We start from the raw sequence: 11,849 nt of genomic DNA, 5'->3' as shown, positions 1-11,849 counted from the left end.
TACTGCACCTAAAAAAAAATAAATAAATAAAATAAAAAAAAAATCATGCCGATTAATTGCGATTAATTTTTTCCAGATTTGCGATTAATTAGTTAATTTTTTTTATCGATTTATTTTCAGTGGATTCAATCTATAGGATGTCTCACACAATTACACCAAGTCATTTATAAACTGCTTGGATACCTTTAACTTATTGTGTTGCCTCTCTTCCTTTAGGTAGTGTTGATCTAAGGTATAAGCTGGGACTCATAACACACAAGTACCAACTGACTCACCGAAACCTGGCCGATGGATTTCCCCACTACGTGAACATAACCAGGCACAACAGAACTATCAAAACACAGGTCGGTATTGCTACCATAACCTGACATTTACTATGCTTTTTTATTTTAAAAAATTGATTTAGATTTATGAGGAATACTCTGTGGATTGTTCATATTTAGCCACTTTTCCTCCTTTAAGTATACTTATGTGTTTCTTCTGTCCCTAAGGTGGATTACATGGAACCAATCGTTGAAAAGATAACCTTGGTGGAGGATGCCAGGTTTGACTCCCCCAGGTCCATGTATTTGGGCAGAGTTATGGGTAATTTGCTTTTTCACTTCTTGCTAATTCTAAACTCAAAATATTCAAAAGATTAAATACTGACAAGTTCAAGTTCTTTCCAAAAGCAAATTTTGTCACATTTCTCTCCAGAGGTTGGTGATATCGACTATGAAATTCAGAGGCACAACGCTCCGGGCTTCATCGGCTGCATATCTGGGGTGAGGTACAACGTGTACGCCCCCCTAAAAGCCTTGTTCCGCCCAAATGAAACAGACCCGCCGGTAACAACACAAGGCTACGTGTCCGAGTCCAACTGTGGGGCCTTCCCTCCTGTCCTGGGTTATGTACCGTGGGAAGTAGACCCCTGGTTTACTGGAATCGGTGAGTTGGAATGTCAGACATGTAAAAAACATTATTATCTTATCATTTAATTGTCTAATATGTTTGTCTTGCAGAATATTTTTACATCCATGATGACCTAGGTCTGTTTTGGATAACAGGTGAGATCTTCTTTTTTTTTGTCCTTCTCTCTTGATGTAATATCCGGGCAAATAGATCAGAGGTGTCAAACTCAATCGCACATGGGGCCAAAATTCAAAACACGCCTTCAGTCGTGGGCCGAACAGGATAAACATTTAATGAACAATCTAAAACAAAATATTTAGAACTTTAAAAAGTAACTTTTTAACATAATTCTAAACTAGATATATAACATTACCTGCAATAATGGTAGTGCGAATGCTGTAAGCTGAATTTGGCCGCTGAAGATGCTGAAATTGATAGCTAAAAATGCTGAAGCTGATAGCTAAAAAAATTGGAGCGGATAGCTGAAAACAAAGAAGCTAATAGCTAGCTAAAATGTTAGCTAAATGCCAAATTAGCATAAAAAACTAATAATAATAAATAATAATTTAGGTTAGCCAAAACAGCTAGCATGTAGCTGAAAAATTAGCTAAACTTCAAAATAGTCTAAAAATCTGAAAAAGCCTAAATTAGCCTAAACAGTTAGCATGTAAATATTAGCCTAACGCCAAAACAACCTAAACACTTTTAAAAAAAGTTAGTATGTAGATGAAATATTAGCTAAATGCCACAATAGCCTAAAAAACGTTTTTAAAAAAGCCTAAATTAGCCAAAACAGCTAGCATTAAGCTGATATATTAGCCAAACTCCAAAGCAGCCTGAAAAATCATAGCAAATGCCAAAATAGTCCAAACAACTTGCAGAATTCCCATTTTTAAAAATTTAAAACTGTAACTTTTTGACATAATTATGAATAATAAAAATGCAGGAATATTATTTCAGAATAAATCAACTTAAACCTTAAATAACTTTCAATATTTTACTCTCTATAAAAATATATTTAGTTAACTTTATACTAGTTACAAATAAGCACAAGATAACATCGGCCCGTTAATAACAATAAAATAAAATGATCTGGAGGGCCGGATCCGGCCCCTGGGCCTTGACTTTGACACATGTGAAATAGATGTCCCGAGTGGCCAATACTTTTTGTTTATGACTCAATATTAAACTTACACTAAAAGGAAAACTATAAATGTTAATAAACCAGTTTTTTAGTCTCAAAGGACACTCAGCTTTTAAAATTTGTTTGTTTTTCAAATTATTGGTTCAATTTTACACAGATTGTCCCACTTCAACAAGCTTCAGTCTGCAGTGAATTTATTATTTCAGTACTAAGCGAATTTAAATTTACCCGTTTTTCTTTCTACTTCAATGACTTAAAGTTAGTTTTATAACACAAGATTTTTTTAACATATATTGCAATACTATTATTGTGTTTTAAAAGCAAAATAAAGAAAAAGACAATTGTTTAACATCGATTGGCTAATAATAAATTAGGACAATAAAGAAAAGATCACTACTAAAAGTAAAATTCATAAAATAAATAAAAAATGATGGTGAGTAAAACCTGGAAATTTAAACAATTTTAACTAAAAAACAAGGATACTCAACAGGTTTTAAAATGGTTAAAAACCAGAGCAAAATAATAGAAAAATAAAACATCTGAAATCAACATTTTGATTGGATTGGCATAATCTGCGTGTTATTGTACCCAAATACAAAAGCACAAAAGAAGAACATCTGTGCAAAACAGCGTTCAGATGAGGGACAAAATGAAATCTGGTGGCTTTGGTGAGTAACAGAAGCTGCAGCCTCTGGATTAAAATGCAGCACAGCGACTCTCTGCCCCCCTCCCTGTCTGAGACCTCTGCTGGATGAGCTATATTTAGTCTGCACGAGCCCAGCCCACTGCCCATCACTAACACAGGCTTCTGTCTGATAGATCATTTCGCCTCAGAGATATTATGCTAATGCAGAACATCAGCATGCCATTAAAGATTAGCGCACCATTCAGGTATCTTAACAATGGCTTCCCCAAGTCATCAGACATTCATCTTTTCTGCTGCGCTCCCAGACAAAGAGCTTAACTCCTCCTGCTGGTAATTTCACATCTACAGCAGCACCAGTGAAATGTTTTCTCAGAGTCAGGCTGGAGACATTTATTCTATTTTGCTTCTAATATTCGTTTTTTTTGGGTCAGGTTTATTTCATATGATCAAAATATATTGACTTTAGACATTATGAATTGTCATAAATATTATGGAAATTGAATTATTTGTTCAAGTGTAATAGAACACAGTAACTAACCACTGTGTATCAACACTAAAAAGGTACTAACCATTAGTGGGGGCCATTTTAATCCAAAATTCTGGGTTACTCTAATCAACCCAAGTCTTGGTTGATCTAATTACCCATTTAAAAGGTCAAACTAACCCAACCTCGGAGTTTATTTGACTTATAATTTTGGGTTGAATCTATAAATGTCCGTTTTTGCTCTTAGGACCCATATATCAAACATAGATACCATATATAAATGTAAAGGCAGTTTAATTTCCATTGATTCATTTTTTTAAAAATATTATGTCAATAGAGTATTCTTTTGCTATATATGATTGTGTAATGAATGCTCAAATGATTATAGCCTACTTAACACACACTTAAACGTTAATTGAATTTGCAAGAGTTTAATAAACACGAATCGTGTATATTTCTTTACACACATCCCTGTGTTTTATAGTAAATAGTTGATCAAGTTCACACTCATATAAATGACAGTATATTTATATGGGTAAGGAAAATAACTCATTAACTTGGGTAAAAAATAAGTCATGAATTGGGTTGAAACAAAACTGCTATAACCCAGAATGTTAGAATCGGTCTAAAAACGTATCTCAGAATTAAAACCGAATCATTGGTTAAAGAAATAGCCCAACTTTTTTAACCATTTGTATCAAATAAGTGTCATCAATATGATTCAAACGTTCCTGAAAAACCCATTGAATATAGGTTAAATATGTATCGCAATACATGTCTCACGATACAATATATATCGCGATATATCCCAGGACTATACCAGTTTTTAAAAGAGTATGATTAGAAAAAAACTATGAATATTGGTAAGATTATTTTATTTAATGATCAGAACGCTAAGCACTGCAACTACTTTTGTTCATAAATAATTATTTAAATATCGACATGTCAACATTTTAACTCGATACAAGTATCGATAAGTCAAACATCTCGATATATCGACAAACCAAATTTGCTCTACGTGCCTAATTGACTATAACTAGATCCATGTTGTCTGCCCTGTAATAGCTTATCATTCCACTAGGGGCAGTGGAGAGGCTTTTCCTGGTCATTTCAAAATGGCTGCCTCTGTTAAATCACAAAAACATTTTTGATACATTTCAAAAATGTAATAACTCATCTATCGTTAGTCATTTTGTTTAAATTACTTCTTGCTGTATTAAAAGACTGTGAATTTTTTGAAAAGTATTTTTTTAATAATGTAGATACACCATGTTAAAATTTGTGGATCAAATTTTTGACAGTGGGTAAATAAGGTGCTTTTTTCCTGAACACTCATATCCATATCTTGACATCTTAAGCTAAGATTGTTGTAAGCAAAAAACAAATTAACCATCATAAATAATACTATTTTGATCTTGTAAAAAATATATATTGCAATTTGGCGCCAGTGTTCGGCAGTAGAGCTGCCATCAGTGTGTGAATGTGATTTTGGGCCTTCGAGGAAGGTCGAAAAACAAAAGCTATACAAGTATACGCCATTTACCATTCTATTCTCCCCACAGTTATCGTCATCTTGGCACTGCTGCTACTCTTCGGAGGTCTGTACACCATCTACGTGTATGCGTACCAACAGAAGGGCAGTTACCACACTAATGAACCCAAAAACTTGGAGTCCCCCAGCAGCTCCAGACCGCTTACTGAGACCCTGAGAAGAGAAAAAAAGGCCCTTCCAGAAATTGAAGAGGAGTTCCGAAGTGGCTAGTATCACAGGACTTATGGGACAAAGGGGTGGGGGTTTTACACAGGGATTGGAGGGAGGGGGAAATAGCACTTGCAAAAACCACAGTTACCTGTAGTAATATTTTGAATTATTTTGTCTCCTTTCTTACGCTTTAGTTTGTGTTTCTTTTCCCCTGTTGAGTGGGATTTGACGCCTGGTGCTCTACTTTTCATAGTATGTATTTTGGTAAGTTCCAGTTTTGCTGGGTTTCAAGTTCAAACAAAGCCCCATATTGCATGAGTAGCCAACAAGTCTCACACTGTATTGCAGGGTGAAATACTGAAGTGCCTCTTCTGAGCGGGCTTGATCTGAAAGCTTTATGGCTAATTCAGTGAGAGTTTAGACACTGTGGGAAAATGGATGTTAATGGACGAATAACTGGAACATCAGATTCAAGTGTTCAGGCTTGCATTGATTGATTTCTTTAGAGACATGTTTCAGTCCAGGGAAAGTTGTGAGTAGCTGTAAAATGGATTTCCATCTTAAATATACCTTTTGATGACAATCTATCATGAAGCCATCATTAAAATCACAAGAAATAATCTCTCACTGATTTGAATTGAGAATTTATCACTTTGCTTGCGAAGCAACTTAACAAAAAATCTAAGATAAATCAATGTGAAAGAGTTGACGAAGGGACAAAAACAGTAAACTCAAGAGAGGTATTGATAAGCATGGAGCTTTATGCTTTAAGATGATTTTAAAAAGGTATGTATGCTTATATTTGCTCTACTACACCCTATAACTGTGCATAACCTTTACAGAACGATGAATTCAAAGTAGCCATAGTGTCAGTACATAGCAGCTTTGCAGGGTAGTTTGCTCAGATCACCACACTTTCTCAACAATGACCCTTAGGGACTTAGAATGTGATGATTTGAAGAAATAGTACCTCGGGGTGTGAGAGCTTGGTGTCATGCGGAATCAAAATGAACATCAAGTTGACAAAAGTTGGAGTGACCTCAATACCTGATTTGCCCTTTCTTTTGTCTCACTTCTGGTTGCTTTTAAATAAAGTCAAGCTGCTCTCAGCTTGGTGCTACGCAGTGATAGTCTCAAAAACAAAGACCTAATAAAACCATAGAGTTCTTCCACAATCCTTTAAGTGTGGTGATAGACGGACTTCAGGGAACTGCAGCTTCCTAAACCAAGGTGGGAAGTACTCACATAAACACACAAGTTACAACTGAACAAAGGACCACAAAAGATTAGAAGGTAGGATTTTACTTAATCTCACACTGCTAAAATACTTTCACTCAATGCTGTAGGGTAGAGGATAGTCCGTAGATAGTGCCTCTAGACTGGCAAACCGGGTTGGGGACCTTCTTTTCAAGAATGGGGACTGCGGGTGAGGTGCTCCAATGGCCAATAGTGCTCCAGTAGTGAAACCTCTGCATCAGGAAACACAGGGTAGTTTCCAATCCTGCGTTTGAGGGTTCTTGGGAGTTTGCCCATCCAACCCTCATGTGCTTTGTGGATTTGGTGAAAGTGTTCAATCTTGCCACTCATGGGATTCTGTGGGAGGAACTCTGGGAACATGGAGGTCCAAGACCGCTTACTGAGAGCCGTTCAGTGTCAGTGCAACCACAGTAGAAGTTCAGGAAGTAAACCCTTCCTTGTTGGACTCTAGCAGGGATCCTTTTGCAATTGGTTTTATTGACAGAACTTTCAGGTGCATCCAGGAGCCTGAGAGTCCGGTTTCATCTCTGCTTTTTGCAGAGGATGTAGCACAGGAATAGGCAACTCCAGGCCTCGAGGGCCGCATTCCTGTCTGTTTTCTGGCATGTTCTAATCGGCTAGACACACATGAACCAGATAATCATGAGTAGGGCTTGGATATCTGGAAATCGTGCAAGACACTGCGGCCCTCGAGGTCTGGAGTTGTCTATCCCTGATGTAGCATGTTCAGTTGGCTTCATCCAACCAGGACCTTCAATGTGCACTGGTGCTGTTAGCTGGTAAGTTTTGACCTATTGAAGAGAATTAGCAAGTCAGAGACCGTTATTGTAGACTGCAAAAAAAGGGTTTGTCCTTTTCTGGTGGGCGGAGATCTTTTGTTCCATATATGGAAGAGTTTGGAAGACAAAGTTTTGAGTTAACTAGTCTTTGTTTCTTCCTTCTCTCCTGGCCATGACCTTTGAGATCTTGGATAAAGTGGCTGAGCAGAGTTTCCTCCGCAGGGTGGCTGGTCATTCTCTTAGAGATAAGGTTGAGGAGCTCTGTCACCCAGGAAGAAATTGGAGTAGATCAACTGATTGTCTGTATTGAGAGAGGCCAGTTGAGGTAGCTTGAACTTCTATTCTGATTGTCTCCTGGACGCCTCCCCGGAGAGGTTTTTCAGGTAGGGTTTCCAGGGATGCGCTAGAGCAGGGGTGTCCAAAGTCATTCCTTGAGGGTTTTCCAGAAACCCTGCCTTATCTGCTGCTGATTACCTGGATCAGGTGTGTTTGGCCAATAAGGAGTTTCAATGGCAGGTTGGTTGGAAAACAGGTAGGACACCGCCCCTCGAGAACTGACTTTGAACACCCCTGTGCAAGAGAGACTACATCTCACGGCAAGCTTGGAATCGCCTTGCAGTTGCCCCGGCAGGAAGTTTCTGTGGACAGGGAGGTTTGGGCATCTAGCTGACCACAACGCCATCCTTGCTGCTACTTGTTAAGCTGCTTCTAAAGACAATTTGAGTTCTACCTTTAGCTTAGTGAAATCTCCCTTACCTGCAAGAGGATTTTTCATTTGGTGCAACCAAAGCTTCCAGCTGTAATCACCTGCTGCAGCTCCGCTTCCCTCTAAAACACTAGTGTTTCAGCAGGTTTCAAAGGCAACAGCATTACTTTTGCACCATATTAGCTATGCATATTTAGAGCATGAGCGCACTTTGCAATAACATGCAATAATAAAAGCTTCCTTTCAGCCACGAATGTTATCGTCTTTGATTTGCAAATGTACAGTAGCAAGTTGATAATGTGAATAAAAGTGATTGTAACAAAGCTTTGAGCTCTTCCTACCCCAATGGTTTGTACAAAACAAGTTCAACGGAATGTATATCCTTTGACTCTGTAATGTATGGGCAGACACTACGGTGAAAACCTGTTCTAATGTTTTTATAGTAGACTGCTGTGAAAGTACCATTGATAAAAGCTTTTGGATCGCTCAGGATAAAGAAAGTACAGTACTCACCCTCTGTGGTTCTGACAGAACTCCACATTGTTGGATGTCTTCCGCTACAGATGGGCGCGACTGTGCAAAAACTGTACAGTGAGAGGATGTAAAAACTGCAATCACTGTAAAGGTACCCTTGTATGAACCTGTACAGATCTGGCCACCTGTGGTGTCTGACCATTGTGTTGCCAGGATGTGTTCTATTGTCAGACGAATGAAAGGTGAGCAGAGACTGAAAGTGGTGGGTTGACACTAAAACTGACTATTTTTTGTCACATTGGCAACTCAAACCATTACACAAAACATTGTTCAAATATGCTTTTATGCACACAAAAAAAACACCTCGATAAACTGGCTATAAACTTAGCAGTGTCACATGATTGCCACTCACATTGTAGTTTGTGTGGTCCTTTGAGTGTGTTTGTGTGACTTAGCTATTTTGATGCTTGTATAGTTATAGTTTACCCTACAGTGAGTAGTAAATACAAATGTGCACTAAAGCCAACTATCCAACACACTAAATGTTTTTCACTAGGTGAGAACGGGACTTGTAAAGATGTGTTTTAACTGCAGTGAACAGAAGAGGGAGACAAACAGCAGGGTGGGCTTCTTGAACTTTAGTCTCAGTAATAAGAGGTCAATGAAGTCAGCAGGAGATGACATTGAGGTGGGATTTTGCTCGACTCCACACTCTAAAAAGGAGATCTGAAAATGTACTATAGCTTTGGTTATTTTGCTGGCAAACTATTCGTGAAACCAGAAGCGGAAGACAAGTTCATTCAGCTCAGATCCATCTGTACCACCATTCCTTCAACAACGAGCCAATTGTAAATTGTGTTTTTGATCACATGTTTTGGACTTATGTTACTCCAGTTTGTTTTGTAAAGAAAAATAAAATCACTGTAAATGACCATTACTGTTAAATCAAGGCTAAGCCTGACTTCCATCTCAATAAAAGAAGCTTGAATGAGTTTGTGTGATGTTTTCTTTGACATAAAGACAAAAACACTAGTTTGGTAGAAAGTTAGTTTTTATTTTTCGAGGCATACACTGTACACAGCAATAAACTCCATTTTCTTCAGCACGCCTGAGAGCGATCTCGTTGAAATTTGGCTTTCAAAATCTGAATTAATTTTTACATTCACATGTTATGAAGGTACGGAAGAGGATTAGGGCCACTGATAAAAAAAGCCCATGAAAAATTCCGACTTTAATCTCAGAATTCTGACTTTAAAGTCAGAATTCTGAGATTAAAGTCAGAATTTTTTTCTTAAAGTCAGAATTCTGACTTTAAAGTCAGGACCTTGAATGTAAAGTCAGAATTCTGAGATTAAAGTTAGAATTCTGACTTTAAAGTCAGAATTTTGAGAAAAAAGTCAGAATTCTGACTTTAATCTCAGAATTCTGACTTTAATCTCAGAATTCTGACTTTAAAGTCAGAACCTTGACTGTAAAGTCAGAATTCTGAGATTAAAGTCAGAATTTTTTTTTAAAGTCAGAATTTTTTTTAAGTCAGAATTCTGACTTTAATCTCAGAATTCTGACTTAAAAAAAATTCTGACTTTAATCTCAGAATTCTTTAAAGTCAGAATTCTGACTTTAAAAAAATTTCTGACTTTAATCTCAGAATTCTGACTTTAATCTCAGAATTCTGACTTTAAAGTCAGAACCTTGACTGTAAAGTCAGAATTCTGAGATTAAAGTCAGAATTTTTTTTTAAGTCAGAATTCTGACTTTAATCTCAGAATTCTGACTTAAAAAAAATTCTGACTTTAATCTCAGAATTCTGACTTTAAAGTCAGAATTCTGAGATTAAAGTCAGAATTTTTTTTTTTCAGTGGCCCTAATCCTCTTCCGTATGAAGGGGATTTAATTTTTGGCCAAAAAAAATATTTTTAAAGTCATAAATGTTTCAACATATTCCACATTTTTATAGTGCTTTTTTGGGAGGAGGAATGTTTTGGCACTTTTGTGCATTTCAAAGGAAGACATTTACATTGGATTATTTTTATTTTTTTTGCCAAACATGATCATGTAAACATGTTAGTCATTGCACTTGTGTGCAATGTTTTAAGTACCTATAATTGAGATCTATTCAGTCATCTATACGTTACATTCGTCAGTCGGTTTCTTGCCAGGTTGCCTTTTTGTTTAGTCTTTTTTAACTTTTGCAGCACAACGATACAGACACAAAATAGCTTATTTTTATTTATTTTTTTTACCACCACAAAGATGTGGCGGTGAAGCCAACTGCTGAAATGCTTGGCAGAAAAACACATCATGCGGTCAAACAGTCAAAGCGTAACCTCACCGAATACAATATTGACTGCAGCAGCTAAGAGTTTAATGAAAGGTTTGTCGAAAGGCAGCTCATGCATTTCACAGATATTCTGCTGTAGAGCTTGTATACATGTGCTGAGATGTGTAACAAAAACCAGTTGATTAGTACGGTAACAAAAATTAATAGTCGGTTTAATGGGTTTAAGAGAATGGAATTAAATGTGAAATTCTAAGCAGTACTAATTCATAATATTTCCAGTTTAAATACTTGTACGATGGGAATCTTGCAGGTTTTGGCAGATAAAAGATGGAGATGTTGTAGTGTTTGCACCTGCAAACAGAGACTTTCTTTTTTAGGACGTGCTGTGATTAAAAGCCTGAGTGGGGAGGCTGAAATCCCAAACACGAGTTCTGGAGGCCGCTAAGTCATGTCTACCTCCCTCTCTATTCCAACATACTTGAGGGCATCAGCTTGGCTATATCTGCGGGTAGAAAAACCATAAAAATAAGTTAGTACACATCATTTGGCGGCTTGTTAAGTCGCAATGCTCAGCAGCATGGCTTCTTTTAATTTTACTTGTGTGAAGATGGAGAGTCACGAAAAGGCCCGTGACTCTACCTGTAGTCAAAGAAGAGCTCTTCTCCTTGCAGGATTGCTCGTTTGGCAAAAATCCCAATGCGGTGATCTCCGTTCACCATCACCACTGCAATAATAACAAGTATGTTAACCAGGACAAACTTTTACAACACTCTCTGTCAGCAAAACAGGCGGTCTCACCTTTAGCGTAGCAGTTAGGATTAACCGAGTGATTTGCAAAGCGAATTTTGTTCCCCTTTCGTGTGGCGTCTACTACAAAGTCTAAGAAATACAAAGTGGATTAAATATTTCTCCCCATACGTGACGGGTTTGTTAGACTCGTAACAGAGAGGCATGAGAGGCGCCAACTTGCCGTTGTTTAAATTGAAAAGGAAGCTGGACATGTATTTGTCGTAGATCCTTCCGCGCCGATCCGCCTCATCCTGAGAGATCAGCTGATTGTAGAAAAGCAGGAAAACGTCAATTCTTTTAAAACTTAAAAATAAGTCATGGCTGTTTTATTTAAATAGCACTTTCACAGAATTAAAGGCCCACTCTGATGAAAATTGTGTTTTTTTGGCAATTTTCTGAAGATGGAGCACAAATAAAATAAAATAAATATATATAAATAAAGGTTAAAATTGCAAAAGTATTTCTGGGCTAAAATTGTCGTGTGCCAGTAGTAGATAAAAAGATTTGGTAACACTTTATTACAAATTTGAAAAAAAAGAATGCTTTGAAAATTTGAAATTTGAAATTTTCGGTTAGCCAATGAGCTCAAAGCCACGCCCCCATGTCAAATTAGGCTCAGCTCAGCAGTGAAAACTCAAAAATCAGAATTGAAACTCTAAAACTGAGGACTGAAAGTGAAGATTCAGAAAAAAATGA

At 37.2% G+C, this 11,849-nt stretch overlaps 2 protein-coding genes across 2 annotated transcripts in view; one reads left to right on the top strand and one right to left on the bottom strand.

Annotated features, from left to right (window-relative positions):
- Positions 1-9,075, top strand: part of cntnap1 (contactin associated protein 1) — a 26,688-nt gene extending 17,613 nt beyond the window's left edge. Inside the window, exons 20-24 of the mRNA XM_024272249.2 lie at positions 217-344; positions 492-585; positions 697-927; positions 1,002-1,046; positions 4,728-9,075. Coding sequence (XP_024128017.1) covers positions 217-344; positions 492-585; positions 697-927; positions 1,002-1,046; positions 4,728-4,927 — 698 coding nt within the window. The 3' untranslated portion in view covers positions 4,928-9,075. The remainder of the gene's footprint in view (positions 1-216; positions 345-491; positions 586-696; positions 928-1,001; positions 1,047-4,727) is intronic.
- Positions 9,076-10,299: 1,224 nt separating this feature from the next.
- Positions 10,300-11,849, bottom strand: part of ezh1 (enhancer of zeste 1 polycomb repressive complex 2 subunit) — a gene marked incomplete in the record, with an annotated part of 16,936 nt that continues 15,386 nt past the window's right edge. Inside the window, 4 exon segments of the mRNA XM_024271735.2 lie at positions 10,300-10,866; positions 11,004-11,088; positions 11,163-11,243; positions 11,335-11,416. Coding sequence (XP_024127503.1) covers positions 10,806-10,866; positions 11,004-11,088; positions 11,163-11,243; positions 11,335-11,416 — 309 coding nt within the window.

Source organism: Oryzias melastigma, linkage group LG8 (genome assembly GCF_002922805.2).
Source record: "Oryzias melastigma strain HK-1 linkage group LG8, ASM292280v2, whole genome shotgun sequence".
Classification (NCBI taxonomy): Eukaryota; Metazoa; Chordata; class Actinopteri; order Beloniformes; family Adrianichthyidae; genus Oryzias; species Oryzias melastigma.
The sequence above is the reverse complement of the archived record's forward strand: the minus strand, read 5'-3'. Positions and strand labels throughout refer to the sequence as shown.